Source organism: Pholis gunnellus (genome assembly GCF_910591455.1).
Source record: "Pholis gunnellus genome assembly, chromosome: 10".
Taxonomy (NCBI): domain Eukaryota; kingdom Metazoa; phylum Chordata; class Actinopteri; order Perciformes; family Pholidae; genus Pholis; species Pholis gunnellus.
The window spans coordinates 17387138-17407773 of NC_136537.1; the positions used below are offsets into that span (position 1 = coordinate 17387138).

Here is a 20636-nt window from a genome sequence, read left to right on the forward strand (position 1 = left end):
GCAAGAAATGCAACCTTTCCTGTTGATTGTATGATAAACAAATAGAAAAAAAGAATTGATGTATTTTCTAGCCATTGCAGGGTGGTGGTTTTCTTGCGGCTTTTGTTTGTGGAAAGAATATAATCAGTGCAACAAAATAAAACAAATGACTTCAGGGACAGGGGAACAAACAGCGCGAGCAACGTCATCGAGCCGAGTCTGATAAGTTTTTTCCTGCGGTTACTCCCAGCACACTGACTTCAAACAGCGCGAATGATTTAAGCCATAGCTTCAGCACCTCTGAGGGTAAAGAACAGTGTGCGGAAGAAAGGTTCTATACAGCTGGCATAGATACAAAAGCAGGAAAGCATGAACCTCATCTCACACCTTCCCTTCTTTCATCTACTTCCCCTAATAAGCTGGTATTTTGATTCCTGGATTCCTGGCAATCTGCCCTGGTCGCAATTCAAAGAGTTTTCAACAAGAGCATCTGTTTGGGTATTATCATAAACCTGCATGCACCCCCACCCTTCACCTCCCAACTCCCCCCCCTCCCTTTTCAATCCCTCCCTTTGCTACCGCTCTCCTCCTCTTTCCTCAGCCGTGTGCACTTGCATGTTCGTGGAAAAGGGGTGGATGATGGTAGGGTTAGGGGGGCTTTTCCTTGACCCACAGAGTCAATGATACATAAGCCACATGACCAACTAGACTCATACACACACACACACGCCGACAGACAGACCTGCAAGCTGACTTCCAGCACGCTCACAGCTCCACTGAACTTGTCTCATGCTGCCGGGTTTTTTCTGACAGAGGAAAAGAAGAAACACACACACCTCCGTGGGAGAGCTTGGATAAAGACGTGCCTTTCGTTCTTGGAGTGGCGCTGTCACACATTGATATACAAATACGCATTTAGACAAATACACAGGCACAGTCAGGGAGCCACCACACACACACATATTCCCACGAATTGACACAGTCACTTCTTACACACACACACACACACACACACACACACAGGGGAGCAAACAGTCAGTCTCTCTCTCTCTCTCTCTCTCTCTCGCTCGCTCAGCTGCTCTCTCTCTCCCCCTCTCCCTCTCCCTCCCATCCACACACACACACACACACACACACACACAAAACACACACACACACACACCACTACAGTATATCAGCGAGTGACTAGCGGAGAGCCAGAGGGGAGTGCAGAAATGAATGTGAAGATCCTGACGCTGGTGATTGTGCTCTTGGTGTCTCTGCTGTGTTCTGCCAGTGCTGGTGAGTACAGGAGCGGCTCGTCGCCGGTCGCCTCTATCTCTGCTTTCTATTTCTCTTTCTGTTTGCCTTGTGCTCGTGCAGGCATCTGTAGTTGATCAGTTACCCAGCATGGTTAGCCTTGTGTGGGCTCTAAAAGGCAGGAATATCAGCACCTGGCTGTGTACAGTACTGCACTGCAGTGGTTATACTGTCTGCTATTGTACTGCCATTGGCTTTTATGGTAAACTTGAATGTGCTTTCTAGCTTAGATTGATCATTTTCCTCCCTGCCTCACCTTGATGTAAGCTTCTAAGACTTGGGGATGAAAACATTAAGAGGTTTTTTTGTTGATAGACATTGATGTGTGGAGCTATGCCTGAGCGATAGATAATGCTGGATGTATGGGTGACTGTTGTGGCTGTTATGAAATGTGAGATATGCATGGCACATGTTCTGTAAGGTGGAGTGAAACAGATTAATGTATGGCTTCATGTATTCCATCTGACCCCGGTGCTATATGATTATTACATGACTGTGATTGTGCAGCGGGGCAACACAGCACCTATATATGCATGCGTGCCTCCTGTGGTGATGATAATGAGGACTGTAATTGTTGTACGCATCGATGAGGGCAACACAGATCCCAGATGCATGGATCGTCTCCTGAGGGGCTCAGTCTTGATGCCTTGTCACAGTAAATTTCCATAAAGTGCTGCTGTGTCTCTGGAGCCATTGTTGGACTAGATATCAATTCCACTGTGGATCTAAAATGTCTAATATATTGGAACAAAAACACTGACTTGGGACAATTATACAGGGGCAGGGCATATTCATCTCTTGATTGTTCACGGGGTCAAAAATGGGTTCTGAGAAATGTGGCCGGGAGGTTTTAGTTTGGAGAACGATGGAGAGCCTGCAGATGTGATGCAGGTAACATTGTGGTGTGAAAAAACAACAGTTAGGCCTGTGTAAATGTCTGGACCATTCTTGGGATAATCACCTACCCACCAACTACAGTGGCTTAGAAGACAACCAGACACACTGTGTTTGTATTTAATCCATGTGAACGATGCTGCTTACAATAAAGAGAAGATGTAGCGGTTATCAGAAGATGCATACACTACATCTTTAGAAGGTATTGGCTTAAAGGGAGATATTGACTGTATAGGCTATAGCTTGCTAGGTGCTGGATAGACAGGTTGTAAGATGCTCTGTAGACTTTATGCCTGCTAGATGCTGTCCACTCTGTGTATCGATCCGCGGCCACAGCACTCACAGTTCCCATGCTTCCCAGCACATTTGTTACAGCGACATGCTATTTTTGTCTGAGGCTCTCGGCACATGAGTAAATGGGAAGCAATTATCTAGCATCATGGTCAGTGTCGTTTTTCACGCCCTGCATGTGGCTAAGCATGTTCCACGCCTGAGAGCCAACCGTGCTATACACCAGCAAACGGGGAAAAACAAGGCTGCTGTGCCTTCGGGCTTTCACGGGAGCTTATCCTTCTCAACGTTGTTCAAGTCATGCCGCCTATGTGCCTCTCTGTTCCCTAGCTGCTACTGTAGTATCAGAGCTCCATTGACACAGGGGAAGAGAGAGAAAGGGACTGAAAGAGAGGAAGGGATGCAAGTGTGTTGCGGCGTTGATGGGTGTGGGGAGGGATGCTAGCTGGAGTGTGTCTGCGTAGCACAAGCCTCTGCTACAGTATGCGCTGTCGCGGGAAGGTGTCGGAAGAGGCTCTGCATGTAGGCTGTGGGTGTGAAGCCTTTCATCTTGAGACAAATGCTTTTCCAGTTCAGTGGGCTTTCTCTTTCTCTCTCTCTCTCTCTCTCTCTCTCTCTCTCAGGCATCTGTGTGTGGACATGTGTGTCTGAGAAAGAGGAAGGATGCACCGAGAGTGAGACAGAGACAGCATGTGTGTGTGTGTGTGTGTGTGTGCAGGAAGCAATGAATATAGAACAGAATCAGACTGCTATAGGGTGGGGAAGTGTACATGATTGTATTTATGGATGTATTTGCACATTAGCAAGAAGTCCTAGTGCAACAGGCAATTCAACTCAACAACCTAATGCTCCTTACAATATTCATTTAGTACACTAAAAGAGCTGCTGTGGCCTTCTCTATGTAATATTAGCATCCTTTAGCAGCGCACTTCAATTACCCATCCTTGAAAAGCACTCTGGCTCAAGAGTGGGCTCCAGCTTTAGAAATGTGGTATCCATAATTCATCCTGAGGTCGATCGCGCTACCTCCCTGTGTAACTCTTAAGACTGGTTTATAAACAGTCTCAAAACATCCTTGTGTCTGTCACAGCCTCTCAAAAGATATCAAAGCTACATTTTTCTCTGCCGTGGAAACACCCTGCCAATGTTCACCAAGGGATGCACAGGATAAAAACAATAGCAGCTGGCTCAGACATGCACACGCGCACACACACACGCACAGACAGAGGTAATTCTGAGGCTTGGGTTGAACAGGTAAGCCAGTTGTGAGTGTAAGCGGGGCACAAGGCCCAGATCAGAGCCATTATCTGGCAGGGAAATCGTCTGCTCGGGGGGGGAGGGGGGATTTTATGAGAGCTGTCAACAGTGCTATTATTCCATATTAAACTTTGATGTATTGTTGGGGCTGGCTGCTCTGTGGCACCATCATGCATGCATACTGTACTGTGGCTCACCTCGCTCACATGCTCAACCAAGTGTTACGGGTCAAAGTACAGCCCAAAAGAGCAGCGCTCTTTAAGGGCATAAAACGCCGCCGAGCAGGGTGTGATCATTTAGTTAACAACATATATAGATTTAAACCAACCGAAACCAGGAAGCTTTGAATCGTAATCCCAGGTTTTCTAATGTAAAGAAGGTGTTTGTGCCTGTGGACGTGATTATGGTGGCCGTGGAGAGAACAAAAGCAGCTAAACTTTTCCAGATGTCCAGGCATAACATAATAACAGTGGGCAAACATCGGTGTCAATGGGGGAGCGGTGGAAAGGTTATTAGGGGATTATGAAGAACCACAGAGCCTTTTCCTTTTCATTTTTGAGGCACAGGAGCTTGTGAGCGCCAGCTGGGTTTATGTCTCTCTCAGTCACACACACACACACACACACACACACACACACACACACACACACACACACACACACACACACACACACACACACAAACAGTGTCAGGTGAAATTCATTTCATGAGGAACCTGGATTTCCTCTTCATGCAGTATAACGTGGAAATAGAGCCAGGAGCCTTCAGCATCAGTGTAGTTTATCTGCTGCAGACAGCACACACACACACACACACACGCACACACTCACAGATACGCACACAGACATACACACACACACAGACACTAAACATTCCATGAGTTGTGTTTGGGATGTGAGTAAAGAGGGATTTGTTATCTTCTTGTTACTTTGTCTCTTGTTTGGCCTCTTAAATAGCAGCATTAGAGCTTGTTGTTATGTCAAAGTATCCACACAGTAATATCCATGTTTCTTGGGTTTAACAATGGACATTTGACAATGTATAATGTTAGATGATCACAATTCATACTGTGGTAGCTAACCCTTTTATATTTCTGGATATATTATGCCAGTTTCACATCACATTGTTTAGCCAGGGAGGAATTATATTGGGAATTTCTGACAGTGAACATTTCTCCCACTTGGTGAAAAGATCTACAGAAATCTTTTAGAACATTTGAATAATATCCAAAATTAACAATAACACAATTGATGTTTGTTTCACTTGTTAGCGAACAAATATGCAACAGCCAAAGTAGCAGCTTTAGGCTGTTTAAAGGTTTCCACTACAAGGTTAGCAGCCGTCATGGAATAATGCATGAATGCTCAACGAGGTTTTCTAGTTCTTCACATTCTGCTGACATTAAACCACTGTAGTCTGTGTAAATCAATAAGAAGGACTTTTTTGAGATGAGGTACTTGGATTTGTCAGGTATTTAAATCTGATCAGCCCAAAACGTTGGATTGTGGGGTAATTCTATCTATTAACAATTTTTCTATTATAATATTTTTGATTTCATGATATACAATTATATATACAGCGATAAAAGATCTTATCCATAGTGCCCGCCCCTATAGGGTTCATAAAATGTAACTCAGTGTAGCTGTTCGTACTTTTCAAGGAGGAGTTTCTTTTTTTTAAAGGCTCTCTGTCATAAACCACTACACATCTGTATAATATCACCAACATGAGCTCGGTGAATGACACTCACAATTGCGCTGGAGTGGGTGGGAGTTAAGGAAGAGATTTAGTGAAAAATCATAACTCATTTGGTTGGGATATAAGGCTAACCTTTGGGCGAACACTCCCCGGAGAGCTCAGCTGTTGAAGACTTTGGCATATGTGACTGCTGGGCTGCTGTAATGTAATTCAGAACCCTTTGAATGAATAAATCTACTCACTTAGATCTTCCCTTGAGAGCAAATGCAGTGACGGGGAAAAAAAGCAAAAGGGGGGAGTAAAAGACAGGCCAAGGGACAGAAAAATAAAAGGGCGGCTATCTGGGAGCTGAGAGGTTGTATCAGTTTTCTATGGTGCAGGAAGTCATGGCTACATCCAAAAACTCACAGCTGGTGATCGAGTCTTTCTAATTAATATGTGGAACAATGACACTTATTGTCGGGTTCAACTCTATTTGCCCAAAGTAAATTTTGACTTGCCCCTATTCAAATTGGTTTATCCATTAGTGGTTATCAAATAACAACACAGAACGAAGTTAATTGTCATGTTTAGGATAGATGTAGAACATTCAATCCACATCCTCTAACGTCACCCAACTAAACTCCTGTTTCCAGGATCATTTAAATGCCCGATTGCTCTTCAGCTCCTAAACTTTGTCTTTACCCGCCGCCATTTTCTGTGCCCGATCTGTAACAGTGAATGTGCTACTGTCAACGGAGATGAGAAGGAAGCGAGAGGGCTCACCCCTTAGCTACAACAAAAAAACGTGTGTTCAATTCAACTGAGTTGCTATATTTACAAGCCCAACATGTTTTTTTACTTGCCCGAGGCAATGGTTATTATTGAGTCCTGTTCTTGGCTGTAAAGAACAGCTAAATATGCTAAATTACTTTTAAATTAAAGTCTGACTCCATTCTGATTCCTTATGTACACGTCTGTTGCAGTCCAGACCCCCCTTTGAGTTTGGAGGGCACAACCTGGAGGTTTGGGGTGGAGGGTGTGTGGAAGGGGGTCCTGTGTTAACCAGACCTCATGTGATCACCAGACCTTATCCTCAGGCCCGGGGCGCTCCTTACAACTTAATTAGAGCCAGATATTTCCCCAAAAACTGCTCTGTTTTCCACCAGTGACCAATATTAAAGTGATTTATGACTCTCTTTTTGAACATTAAGTGTTACATTTATAGCGGTAGTCCCGGCAGATCAGATTCCTGATCAAGATCTGAGTGGACATTTTTATTAACGGGCTGCCAGGCAGTAGAATAAATAGTGCGGTGTTTAGGAATGCAGGTGCTTTAATTACTTTCATGCTCAATTTGTAGGAGCCCAGAATGGAGAAATATGACTTCTGTGTATTGCTTTAGAGATGTCGTTTGTGGTAGAAATTCGTACTTACTGCAGCTAAAACATTATGTAGCAGTAGAAGTGAATTACCTGGGAGAATTAGATAAATATGGTTTTGGGGAATTGTCACCATTAACGTCAAACCTCTATAGGCGCCATCATGGATCAGAGAGATTTTTATATGGCTGAAAGTGCTGCCCAGCTGGCTGTTGTTAGGCAGTTCTATAAGTCAGACAATAGATCCCATAGCTGTGAAGATGGCTATAAGTCAGACAATAGATCCCATAGCTGTGAAGATGGCTGTGTGGATCGGGGCTATGGATGGTGTATAGGGACTTAGTCGATTTTGAGTTCATTTAGTGACGCCCCCACTGGGATCTGCGTAAACTCCAAGCCTTAGGCATCAGCATGTGCGTGTCGCTTTATTCTCAGAGAATTATAGGAAGTTGTGGTACACCTCATGTGGTTTCAAACTGTCATGCACCTCATGTTCTCGCCTCTAAATGAAATGCTCGGAAATGTAAGATCTCTTCCGTCTTCCACAGAACTGGGGTGTGACAACACAGAAATCATTCATTGATGAAATCGTGCATTATTCATCACAATCGCTCCGTCTTTGATCACAAATGTTACTTTCCCTGGGAGATTATTTTTACATGCAGGTCCACGCTTAAACGTTGGTCAATCCAATGATCTGCCACTGACTGGCAGCGTGGATCTCCCCACAGACAGACAGACACAGACAGACAGACAGACAGACAGACAGACAGACAGACAGGGCCCCTCGCTGTGTCCCTCTGTCTCAAACACTGTTCAGGGGAGGCCGCCGTTCTCTCAGGGCCCCTTGAACATGAACAGATGTTTGTAAAAACAGAAGAGGAAAACAAGATAAAGAATTCATAAATATGCAACCACATCAGGCAAACGGCTCATCCCAACAGTTGATGAAAACCTTGTAACCACAGAGGGCCAATAAACCCTTTAGCTCACCTGCAGCATAGATCAGCTGAACCTGTCCGTCAGGGAAAATCCTCGTAAATTTTATTTCCTCACTTAATATGTGTGAGAGAATTGCTTACTACGTTTTACTGCGTAACCTTTAGGCAAAGGTGCTTCTCTCCTGCACACCATATGCTCAGTATGTTAATAATAAAATTCAGACAATGAAGTCAAATAAGCATCCAAACAGCAAGAATGAATGGGAATTTAAAACAAATCACACGTTGACATTTATAATGAATAATGCACCTTGGCCAAATTCAATATGTGTCTGTATTATTATAGACATTTTGATCTCAATGCTATTGTTGTTTGTGCTACAAAGCATATTAATTTAACCTTACTCGTTTATTTTTATAATTCTTAAATCATTTATTCTATAATTCAATAACAGCACTACATTTAGAGGTATCTAAGTGGTGTTGATGTAGTATTTTGCATTATAGTAGTTTTAGAAAATTCTGCTGTCAAAATGAATAATTCTGAAGAAATGTCATTATATACTGAGACATTTTTTTTTGTTGTTTTTCATTTATTTGAAGAGTTTTGCCTTTAGGAATGCAGAACAATGGATCACAGCTGAATGCACAAACCTTCATTTTATTCTCTTACATGTAATTTAACACATATTTGCCAAATACCAAAATATATCAATATCTCAAATAGCGATATCTTTTGTTGAGTTTATCTATCCAGTTAAGCTTTCAGTGTCAGAGCCATGTTTTGTATTCTTCAGTTTGGTTGAGAGGTAACACAGTCTGATGCAATGCTGCTGCTATTTTCCTTTAATAGCACTGTATATGCTATAGGGAGCAACGGTGGTCCCCTCAGGCTTTAAGAGCTGCAGTGAACCCTGCGCGGTGACGTTTCTCTCCCTTTTTTTGTCTCTCTCTTTCTCCCACATTAAAAATGGGAGATGGCATGCAGGTTCACAGCATGGGGGGGGGGGAGTGATGACACAGGAGAGGGAGGGGGCTGTGTTTCACATCCGATTAGCGTGCCCATGGAAACGGATGGTTGGAGGATCCCTTTGCCCTTGACATGCAATCTCTAGAGAGCAGGGCAACGGTTGGTATCCTCACCTACCCGACTGTACCTGCCATGCGCAAAGGATTCAGCCACCAGCAGCTCTCCTTGTCTTGTCCTCAGTCTTGACACTCTTCGAGGAAAGTTGTGAGGAGAAATCTCGCCTTGCTTCTCTGATTGCTCGTGTTCAGTCTGCTCCAACCTGCAGTAACCTGGTAGCCACAAATTCACCCCTTCTACTGAAGTGGGATTGTGAATAAACCATCAGGCAGTCAAGTGGTGAGGGGAGTCGGTGGCTTTATTAGTGCTGCTGTCGGCCCTTTGAACTCACAGCGCTCTGATCATAGCAGAGCACGCAGTCTCACACCTCATCATTTCATACACTCTCTAATTCAGGAGTATATATAACTGACTCAAAGGGACAGCTGCAGAAAGCCAGAAACAAGAGGGCTGCACAGTTAGTTTTTAATTTGCTCTGAACCTTCAGAGAGAGAGTGGGGGGTTGTTTTCAAGGCAGGGTGGACGAGGGGTTAAGTTTAAAAGCTGCAGCAATGGGAGCAACTTTTCATGCACTTTGGTTTCCTCACTGGAGTTTGTATAGACAAAGCGAGCCTTCAACTCAGCCACAAGCCAAGCATTATCACAATACAACAATGCTGCATATCAAACAGTCCCCCAACAGAAATAAAAGAAAAAGCTCACGACCAAAACAAACCCCCCTCTGAGAGGAACACTCAGAGGCCAAGAGCGGTGGCCCACAGAGGAGGTTAAAAACATCACAGTCACAGTCAGAGGGCTAATCAGGGATTCAGGCTGTGTGCAGGGAAATCTGTAAATTGAGAACCTGCTCGATTTCAGCTGACAATGTCATTCTTTTTGCTCCAAACTGAGCGCCTTTCATAGTGGCTGCCATGGTAACGTGGTCTGAAAGTCGGCAAGCAATTGGTACCAGTTTCTGCCAAGGACCAGACTTACTGGTAGGCATGCGATAAGCAGCATTTCCGACACTAAACGTTGGATTGTGAACGCTGAACAACGAGCGACTGCCTCCTTGGTTAGGCACCATTCCATATGTGCAGGATGAATGTGTGTGAAGGGGGGGGGGGGGGGGGGGGGGGCATCAGGCAACGAGCAAATCCCCTGTATGATGCTGTAGCAGTGCCGGGGCTTATTCTAGGTTCAGGGAATGTTTGGCTTGAATATGGCACAATTAACACATCTCATCCATGGCTAAATAATCCTGATCCCCTAATGTGCTTATGCAGTGGGAAGCATTTCTTCCCGTGACATGTCTCTGTCTGGCTGTGTGGGTTTGAATGTCTGTGGTAATGGCATGCTATAGAGGGATTCATTAGGTAAAGCTACTTTTAGTGAATGAAGGAGGGAGGCACGCGATGGAGACAGCAGGCCTGCTCCTCCAACGTCATGGTAATAACCATGGCTACACACACCAGGGTATTTATTCTTCTTCTCTCCCACCAACACAAATATTGCTCCGTTACCCATAAGGATTACACACACACGTATAATGAGCTACAACTACTTCCCGTATTGACACAAATAATGCTGTTGTCTTTATCATACTGTGCAGGGCCTTCGTTTTATGTTGCAATAGAAACCCAATCCACCACTACAATGGAAATATTGTCAGAGTATGCTTCACTATTAATAGTGTGTGTGTGGTATGTGAATGTGACGTGTAGCTGTGAAAAGAGGGCAAGCTTTAATTGGGTCTCGGATTTAGTCCATTCATAGTGCTAAAAGGGAGTCTGCTGCCATTCTTTGAGATAAATGCAAACATCAGCATGCTATCAAGCTCACAATGACAATGCTAACATGCGGATGTTTAGCAGGTATAACGCTCTTCACGTTCACCATTTTCGTATAGGGATGTTAATAATTACCTTAAACCTACAATAAAAACAGATTAAGTTAAAAGAAATATGAAAAAGAGAACTCACTCTCATTTCAGTACCGACCCGTTCCCATTCTCCCAGTTGTTTGTTCACACTTCAAGATACATCTGTACAAACTGCAGTGAGCAAGATCCATAGCGCAGAGGTGTCAGACAAGTGATGTAGGGACAGTCGAGAAACACAGGAGAGATTAAATGTTTTTGAGACGCTCAGTCAACCGAGAAAACGGATCAATGAGATTGCACGCAATTGATTCATAATCAGCGTGACAGTGAGCGATGAACAAGACGAGTAAACACACAGACAAGATTCAAGAGGACAGCTAAATCAATTTGCCGTGACACGGAGAAAATTAAACACAGCAAGGACTAAATATTGGTGGCCATGGTTGACTGTGCATGTTTACATTTGACGCAACAGTTTCTAAACCGTGAACACAGCACTCTGCTTACTTGTTGCTACAGTTAAAATTCACGGGCTGGTATAGTTTAATCTCTCGTGTCATAATAGCAGGAAAAACATTATGCTGTGGCTGCATTCACAAGTGCAGACATTTGTTATGTGGTCGTTTTGGCAGTCGATACACACAAATCAGCTTTACAACTATTAATAAGCCGCTTTGGCCCATTCGCCATGCTGTCTGGGTTCCTGCATTGACACACAGCGCTGTGATATGCAGTTTGCTCTTGCCAGCCATGAGGGCAGCTGATGAACTTGGCATTAAACCAGAAGACAGCCATTTCTCTTCTCTGACTGGACGGACAAGTGCTGGAAGATGTACATCTCTCCGGGCTCCACTGATGGACTCTTTGCAGCATCAATAGGGATAAGCTGTCAGTATTCCATTTGCTGGGCCGTAATAAGACGGAGAGACGGCCATTTGGAAAACACAACATAACAGATATCACCTGAGGAGGTGGTGGTGAAACTAGGGCGGCTATTCATCTTTCGTCTGGAGACTGGCCAGTTTGTCACACCGTCAACTATTCTCTTCTCTGCCTGACTACTTCTATCTCTCCTCTTCTAGCCTCTCCTGTCTGAGGAGGCGGCAGCAGTAGTAAGCATTAACCAGGCATTCCTGAAATTCCCTCTTTATTAAACTTTAATTAGGGAATTACCAAGTAGGGGGGAGGAGTGTTGAGATGTGTTGGAAAGAGGGCAAAAGCAGGGCTCCAAGGTCATGAGGAGTAGAGATAAGGCACTTTTTTTTTGTAAGACATATGTTATCCTGCCATTTTACTGTTTTACCAGCTGAACATAAACATGGGAATCTCTCATGAGGAAAGATCAAATGGGATACTATAGGGACTGGAACCAATTTCAGAGCAATAAGATAGCAGAGATATCTTTGTTTGTAGAGATGAAATATGCATTAACCAATGATAAACCTGCCATGAAAACAATCAAAAGGTCTTAGCCAGATGCAACAGACACTGCCACATTCAATCTAGTTCCTCTACAGACGGGTAGACACAAAGCTATAGCTGTTGCTGTTTGTCATATCTGTCACACAGAGATGCTTTCCCGACAGGCTGCAAGAGTTAATCTATACTGCCAGTGTTATCACTGGGGCCCCGGCTTATTTTTAGCAGCTTTCATTACACTTTTCTATCCTGTAGCCAGATTGCATGGGCTGAGATTTGTCGGGAGAATCACAAGATGTTCTCCCTTCAAACCGCCGCGCCGAGCAGTGGCTGACAGCTTGGTGTGGCAGGAGACGTCTAAATTGTCTCATTATGGACCCGGGTCATGACAGGCTGAGCCACCCTGAGAGAGGAACAGCAGATGAGTTGTGTGAGCAGAGGTGTAATTACTTTACCATTTTGCATTGCAGTGTGTGCATGTTTGTTGTGTGCATAGCGACTGAGTGCGACTCCATGCATGTGTTTGCGGCACCTCTTAAACTAGCCATCGCTCAAACACCAGCTGCGGTTGGGCGAAGCAGCGTATCTGCTGCAGGTATCACAGTCAGACATTTACGGTGTCAGTATGCTTTAACTTTTAGTGCTTGTAAATGGTCAAACAGTGTCTGAAACCCCCCACGTTTGCATGTGACAGGTTATGCAAATTTCCAAAACCGACAATTTGATAATAACGCTCACTTCATGCAGCAGTTGGCAGGGTGTGTGGAGGAGGCAGAATTGTAACTTCTCTCTCTCTCACCATTGTCTTCGAGGACATTCTGACCACAAGTGTGCACCGTTTGATCAATGTCAGACTTTTCATTCCACCTTAAGCTGTGACCATATGAAACGGCTAAAACAACTTTAGACGATATGCCACAAACTAGTCATATAGCACATCGACTCCTCAAATAGCGAAGACCGTGTTTCTGTGTGTTCTGCGTCTAAATGCTGAGAGTGTTTCAGAGGCGAGAAGAAGCAGGGCCCCCCCATAATACTCAAAACACAGAGTGTATTCACATTCAACCCCCTGGATTTGAAAGAAATGAGCTGAAAGCCTTCAGAATGTGTCAACGTCCCTCATTCACAGTGTATCTGGAACAATAACAATGGGATAATGCGCAGCTTAGTGCTCCAAGGGGCAAAGATGGGCTTTAGATGCGGAAATATGCAACAGAGACTTTCCCCGCTGCAAATGAATTATCCTACTGTTCACCCACAAATACAGTGTGTAACGTGCTTGTGGAAGAAGATTAGTGTGGATGTGGAACTTGAGATGTCTGGCCTTACAGGGATATACTTTGAAAACATTCAACAATCTGTCTAGCTCAGACGTGAAGTCGCCACTATTTAAGGCCGAGGGCGAGAGAGACTTTTCCTCTTTTACTATGGAGAGTTGTTCTTTTAAAAAGGTCTTCGATATGCCACAGCTGAAGGTCACTAATTAAGAGATGCTGCAGAGAGCCTTTGCCTTCCTCCTAATGGTGCTTTGAAATCTGCTCTTGAAGAAACAAGTTGAACAAGTTGATCTCGGCTATTAGAGAAGTCTGAGTGTTTTTAAGGCAGCCGACGGGTTTTACAGACAATTTTTAACTCTTTGCCTTGTCTGAAGTATCACCACTCTGCCACAACATAGACACTAACTGATGAAAAACAGTATTAAGGAACCAGGGAAGCTAGCATCATCATGGCTTTTGTAAGCTGCTCAACTGCTGTCCTCAGTATACGTTCCGCTTTTCAAAAAGAAAAACTGCAGTCGACTGGCCGACTTATCTCAAGCTGTGTCCTCACCCGAGCCCTCGTAAACCAGAGGAAGGTCATTCTCTTGGGAATTCTAAAAATGGTGCCAGTGTCTCTAAGGAGAAGTGTCAGGAATGTCATGACCCCATGTGAGTGATGTCAATCAGCTCTTTGACCGGAAATACCCAATGGGGATTGGTAGTTTCTTTTGAGAGAAGGGTTAGTGTCTGGAGAACTCTTGTAGAAGGCTTCATAAGACATACAAATACATTTTAAAGGGGTTCTCCCCCGATTTCACCTGTCTAATTGGAAAAAGAACCCTCAGAATGGTTATCTCAGCTTGGTCTTGAGACTTAATATGTTTAATAAAAGGTCTACATTACAAACTAGAAGTCTGGCATTTGGAAAAAGTAGTTATTTAGGAGTTGCATTGTGGGAAATGTAGGATCCAGTGTTATTGGAGTTTGACCTACACTATGAAGAGATCAGGATATCTCGGCCTCTGTTGAATCCTTCAATCAACTGCTAAATAGCTAATCTACACAGCTCCATTAATTTACATTCTTTATGAGATGAATAAAAGTTTATGTACCTTTAATTGTTCATTAAAATTAAAAATGCATCACTGTATATGTCCTACAATGACTCGCTATTATGATATATAACCTTTTTAATGTCCAAATAAAAACTCCTTCTCTGCTTTTACTCACGTTTTATTGGACCTAATAACTGGCTAGAGTGTGAAAGATCACCCACATTAAATATCCCATTACACATAAAAATATTACTGCAAAAACATTCTTATAAAAAAATCTCTGGATCTCCAAGAGGAGGTCTTTCAGTTTATAATAGGTTAAAAGGTCATAGAGACACTTAAGGTGGACCAAACCATTTGCAAAAGAGGGGGCTTAAGGGGATCAGGCCACACTTATTGAGAGATGACTGAGAACATCTGGGATTGCTCTCAAACACACACGTACTCACACACACACCCAAGACATTCACACACATTCTCACACAGACACGGCGCTATTAAACTCATCTCTAATCTTGGATCAAACACTGCGACAGGATGCACCTCCACGAGGTCTGGTGCTGCGCGGTGTTTGTAATCTTGTGGGAGAGTGACAGAGACATGAGACACGAGGGTTTGGGTTTTTCTCGACTATCTGCTGCGCTTCGGTCCTACCACTCTGACTTGATGAACTACAATGCTGGGTGGGCTTGAAGAGGCCCACACACACACTTATCTATACATGTCTCTTGTTTCATCATCCATTACCAGTGTGATACCTCTTTGGATTTTGCTGCACATTTTTCGTATAGGCACCGATGGACGTAGCTGATAATCAAAACGTGATACTCTGGGTGAGAAGAGGCTGTGAAATACCATTCAATGGAGAGGTCAACTAATTGGTCTGTCCTCTATGTGTGTCCTCCAGGTCCCATGGCCTCCACAGAGCATGGCAGGGAGCTCGAACAGGCAGCTACGGTGAGAAAAATGGTCCAGCAAAACCCTGCGCGGGGCGGTCAGAGCCACAGACCAGCCGGCTGGAAGAGGAGACGCCCACGGCCACGTCTTTCCCACAAGGGGCCCATGCCGTTCTAGAGCAAGGTAAGTTTACAGCCGTCGGGCCAAAAGACACTCGTTAGGTTTTGTTTGTGCGCCATCAAACCTGTGATAAAACGGTCCGTGTCACACAGTTAAAAGTGGATTCTCACGACAAAGTATCCGCCTATCTCTGCAGCGTTGGACCAACTTTCTGTCAAGTCAGAGCTACTTGTTTCTCAGTAGTATATTAGCAAAAGCACTTCACGATATATTAACTCAGCTGCTGACTGAAGAGGAAACACAATTTCACAGAGGAATTTTTAAGAGGAATAGGATTTTGTTGGCAGGATCTGTTCGGATGTTTTCGATGACGAATGGGAAACTCCAACTATTACAGGAACACTGGAAACTCTACAGCCAGACTCACGTCCAACACAAGGATGTTATTGTTGGCACTGAAAATAAGGACATGTTTTAGCAGATTATTGGACTTTAGCCTACCAGCTTGCATGCCTTCATAGTACAGACAGAGGTTGTCTTTAAGGCTACATCATTTATTTCCTCATATGGGATATAGTTCTACTTAGAAACCGAACCTTCGAGTCACTTCAGCCAGCATAAATCTTTTCTCTCCAGCTGATTCTGTAAATTAAACGCCTTTTTCCAAAGATAACACTTTGTAGAGTTGGGTTTCCCAGCTGCACCGCTTTTTCTTGTGAGGGAATGTTTAACTTGCTGTCAAGTAAAAACAAGTCTTTGTGTGAAAACTCTTTCATCCAAAATCAGAGACAATATTTTACTTACAGTATCACCTTTACACAGTTGTATTTTCTTTTCTGAACCAAAACAAACTCTGTATTTCTATTAAAACAGATCAAGCTTCATTGAGAAACTAAAAACATACTACAACTAACTAAACAAGATGATCAAATTTACAATATATACAGATTAATATACTCTTTTGACTTGCTAATGTTAGCCCATCTCTGTAAATGGAAGGCAACAGCAGTAAAATTATGTGCCTGCATTAGAAGTGCGGGACCCATTACCATGACTCTTCCAGGCGCTGTGAGAGAGAAACTCAACCAGACACAATATCTCTGCAGGAGGTGCCGACCATACAACACTGACCTGCAGAGGGTCGCCATAAATTTGAGCCGTAGTGAGAGGAGGCTGCAGCCAGAGAGTGTCAAGGCATGGTTAATCAGTTTAAGGAAAAAGGGATAAAAGCTATAGAAGTTTCCTCTAAAATAATCCCAGAGGTTTTACAATCTAGCGAATATTTGATCATTATTGTTTCTTGTATTTTTGAAAAGGTTAGCGTTCTTTTGAACTGACTCCTGCTTTCAATATGGGACTGTAGAGGCTCAGCACAAAGGTGAAAACAATGAGTAAGGACCCGGCCAGGGCAGACTGCACTTGAAGGGCAACGTGGGTCCTCCAACTTTCCTCGCTCTGCCAATAAAATGTGAGAATCCTCTCTGCGAGTTGAGTGGTGAGAGCTTTAAATGGCCAGCGCCAGATTGCTGGCCACAAAATACAAGGAGCTTCAGGAAGTTGTGAAGCTCTGTGAAAGTGAATGGCTCAGTGAGTCACAATGCCGTCTCTGCAAACACCCCCTTAACCACAACACGCTGAAGATTTCCCTTTTTTTGTTAGCTTCCCACTCCGGCTTCTCTTATTCTTTCTGAGTTCATAGTTCACCTCATTCAAGGGTTTCTTCAAATACCATGCCAATTTACCCAAACCTGACCACAGTGGGAATTAGGCTGTCCGTTAACAGCGTCTTAGTGATAATACTACCAATGAGTAGACAATCCAAGGAGTTAAACTTCTTCGCAGTTCAGTCCCAGTTTGTGCTTAACTCATCAGTATGATTTATTCTTACTGAATAAATGTGCACGTATATAAGTGTCCCACTACAACGGTCCAAACACAACGATACACATCAAAATTGCAGCCGCTTTGACCGTCCTGCTCCGTTGACTTCAATGGGAATGTCGGTTCCATTCCTATTCTATTTCATCGGCTGTGTGAATCCTTGCGTGTCCCGTTTTCTTCTTCAGTTTGAGCTGAAAAACACCTCTCGAAGCAGCTGGAGATGCAGTTTGTTTGATCAAAGCTAGAGTTCAATGAAGACATCCAGCTGAGGGCTGGTGAGACGCGTAGGCAGACGGACTGTATGTGGATATGTCATTATTGGCCTCAACTTAATTACCGCGCAATGACTGACTTGACAGTGTTCATCCACCAACTCTGTGCTTTTTAGCGACATCCTCCCCCATTTCAGTGTCAAAAGCAGCTCATCTTTTATTCCCTAAGACACCAGAGGCAGAGTTTGACTTTTTCATCATTACACATTCCAGATGTGAGCGACTCTGAGAAGAAAGATGGCGTCCCGGGTCATCCTCTTTGAGCATCTGAGTAGACTCAGATACAAACGTGCTGTTACGACTCTTAGATCTAAGCCATGCCAGTGACGGTCTAAAGAAAAAACGACAGGATATTACAGATTTAAAGCCACAGGCAATTTATGGAAACCCCTTGAGAACCTGAGTGTGAGTAAGCTCAGTGAATGAGTCTTTCATCAAAACAATGTAGAACAGGTCTGCAACTCTTCCCATACACTCAGTCTGTGATGTAGAGTGACATCAAGGGACTGCTGCACTGAGATCATACCGTGAACCCAAAAGCACAAAGGACGACAACAGACAACAACTCCATGAAGATTAGAAGGATAGAAAATCAGTTCTCGGGGCATTACATGAGCACAGAAATATGCCATCTTGAAACAAGAGCAGGCTCTTATCAATGAATAAACCTTATTGTCATGCGACAAAGCCGACTGCACTACTCCTCTGAAATCTTGTGAAGTTATCACAGAACTTGGGAAGATAAAAGGTCGAGGGAAGATAAAAGATTTCCTCATCGCTAAGGAATGATCCAGTGCCCGGAGTGTAGAATACTGTTGTGCTTGTGTTTTCGAAGGCGAGATATACAATTGTTTTTCTTACTACCTGCAGCTCTTTTCTGTCAAAGACCATGAAATCCGGTTGGAACATGCCTGGGATTTTCTTCACTGTTTTCCAACTGGTGCAAGACAACATAGGGTACAACACAGTGAAAGCTCCCATAGAAACTCCCGAAGGGGCATCGTACTAGAGAGGAAATTGAAATGTCTGCAGGATTTTTAGGAAAAAATAAAAAATAAAGCACATGCTGATGGCACTTTTTCACTGTGATTTTCTTGTTTTGCAGGCACTGCTTTGAGCGCCCTCCCAAAGGTTCTGATTTCTATGCTCTTCCTTTGCCTTGGGGGGCCTTGCAACGAAGGGCCTACGTTTGCCCAGCCTGAAGAGTGATGTCCATAGCACCTGCTGGTTCTTCAAGCAACTCTGTCCACAAAAAAAAATCAGGACAAGCCGCTCACCCTCAGCTCTAGGAGGAATTGGGGGCAGGGAAAGTGGGTGGGGGGGTATGGAGCCCGAGCTATCAGACTCTATTTCTCTGTCTCTCTCTTTCTCTTACTCTCACTCCCTCACTACTTATCTATCTCTGTCTTCTCCCAAGTGTTTTTTTTTGTTTTTTTTTCGATCATTTGCTTAATAGAGCCCAATCATAGCGATCTCCCTGAGTGTCTCACACACTTTGCATGACATATGGTGGAGAGGGAGCCCGGTCAAAACAATCTGAGTCTTAAAGCATCTGTCACTTCTTCACGGTGTGCACGGTGTGGCATTCCCATCTCTCAGATCCAAGGTTACTGCAGCTACCTGCTGATTTAATTGCCGTGTAGCTACTTAATGGCTTTAACTAGGGGGAGAGGGCGTTGATTATGTGGAAGGGCAGCGTCAGTTTTAATAGTTGACAATAACCAATATCAAGTTCAATTGTGATACTCTGGGTGTCTGCTGCGAAAAGGAATTTGAGGTGTTTCAAATGGAAGAGCAAGTACTCTGAATGGCATTATAACCATCGCTTAATTATCATTATTAATGGTGCTTTGTACAAATGACAGTACGTCCACATGCAAAGTTAAGTTGGACTGAAAAGAGAGCACATTTTTGTCAAAACAATATATTTAAGTGACAGAATAATTCCTTCACTTCGGAGATTCTTTAATCCAAAGCTATTTTGGTGGTTCTGAACTCACAAACACCTTGGGGGTTTTACTGACGCGCTCAAGGTTACTGTAACATGTCCCACCTTGGATGAGCCCTTTGACCCCAAATCCCAATCCTGTCCCCAATCCCCAGCCTTCTCACCACAATGCTGCCCTGCGCAGCCACTCTACACGACTGTTAACTGGCAGAGGCGGTCTGCTCCACCGACAGGCTGCCTCGCCTTTTAATGAAGTGCCAAATAATAACCTTCTCCACAATGCTGCCAGGAACGAAGGAATGAAAGGTTAGGGAGAAACACATTACCTCTGTTTGAAGTCTTGATACACTGACACATTATGCATTTAACATTTTTTTGCAAACAGAAATCCCCTGTGAGACAATGTTAGTGAGGAGGACAGTTAAATTAGACCAAAAAAAGAGAAGAAAAAAAAGAAGCAAATATCAGCTCAGTTAATTATGCCACCATAATCAGCCTACCACTAGTGCTCCGGCTGTTTTAATATTCAGCATAAGGCTGGTTTGACCCTTTGACCGAAATCTTTCACTAACGAAATGCTATGCCTTTCCATTATACTGGAATATATTACTGTTTATGTTTATTTCTGTGTTTAAGTAGTTTTATTTCTTTTTCTCAGGGTGCTGTGATAGAGGCTTGTACTAGAGCAGTCTATTTTGTGCATTTATTTAACAGAACACAAACATACAGTACATTTAAATCTTATATGAGCATATTTTCGTATATTTCCTTACTCTCCCTCTATGTATTCACCTATATAGCCATGTATCCAGACTCAGTCGTTTCTAGTCCTGATCCTTTCCCTACATTATGTTGGGTACAGTTGCCTTTCTAGTCGGCCCTACCACAGCACAGGTGGTCGTGGCTTTGATCATTACGCTCATTAAATCCTGGAGTTAATCTTTCTCAGATGGATCTCCCCAAGGCTGGCCGGGGCCACTTAGTCTGAGCTCATTGTTCAATTGGCTTAGACTGAAACCACACCCTTCCCCCCTTTTCCAATCCTCAAACCCCCGCTGATTCCGTGTGTAACTATGTAACATATTAGGACTGTAACCTGTAGCGCAGCCACCTTGCA

General features: G+C 43.7%; 1 protein-coding gene across 1 annotated transcript; it reads left to right on the forward strand.

Moving 5' to 3' along the window:
* The first annotated feature begins 1136 nt into the window (after positions 1-1136).
* apln (apelin) lies at positions 1137-18844 on the forward strand. The gene is made up of 3 exons (XM_079167767.1): positions 1137-1260; positions 15309-15481; positions 18677-18844. The coding sequence occupies exons 1-2, from the start codon at positions 1194-1196 to the stop codon at positions 15473-15475; spliced, it is 234 nt and encodes a 77-aa protein (XP_079023893.1). The 5' UTR covers positions 1137-1193; the 3' UTR covers positions 15476-15481; positions 18677-18844.
* Positions 18845-20636: the final 1792 nt, after the last annotated feature.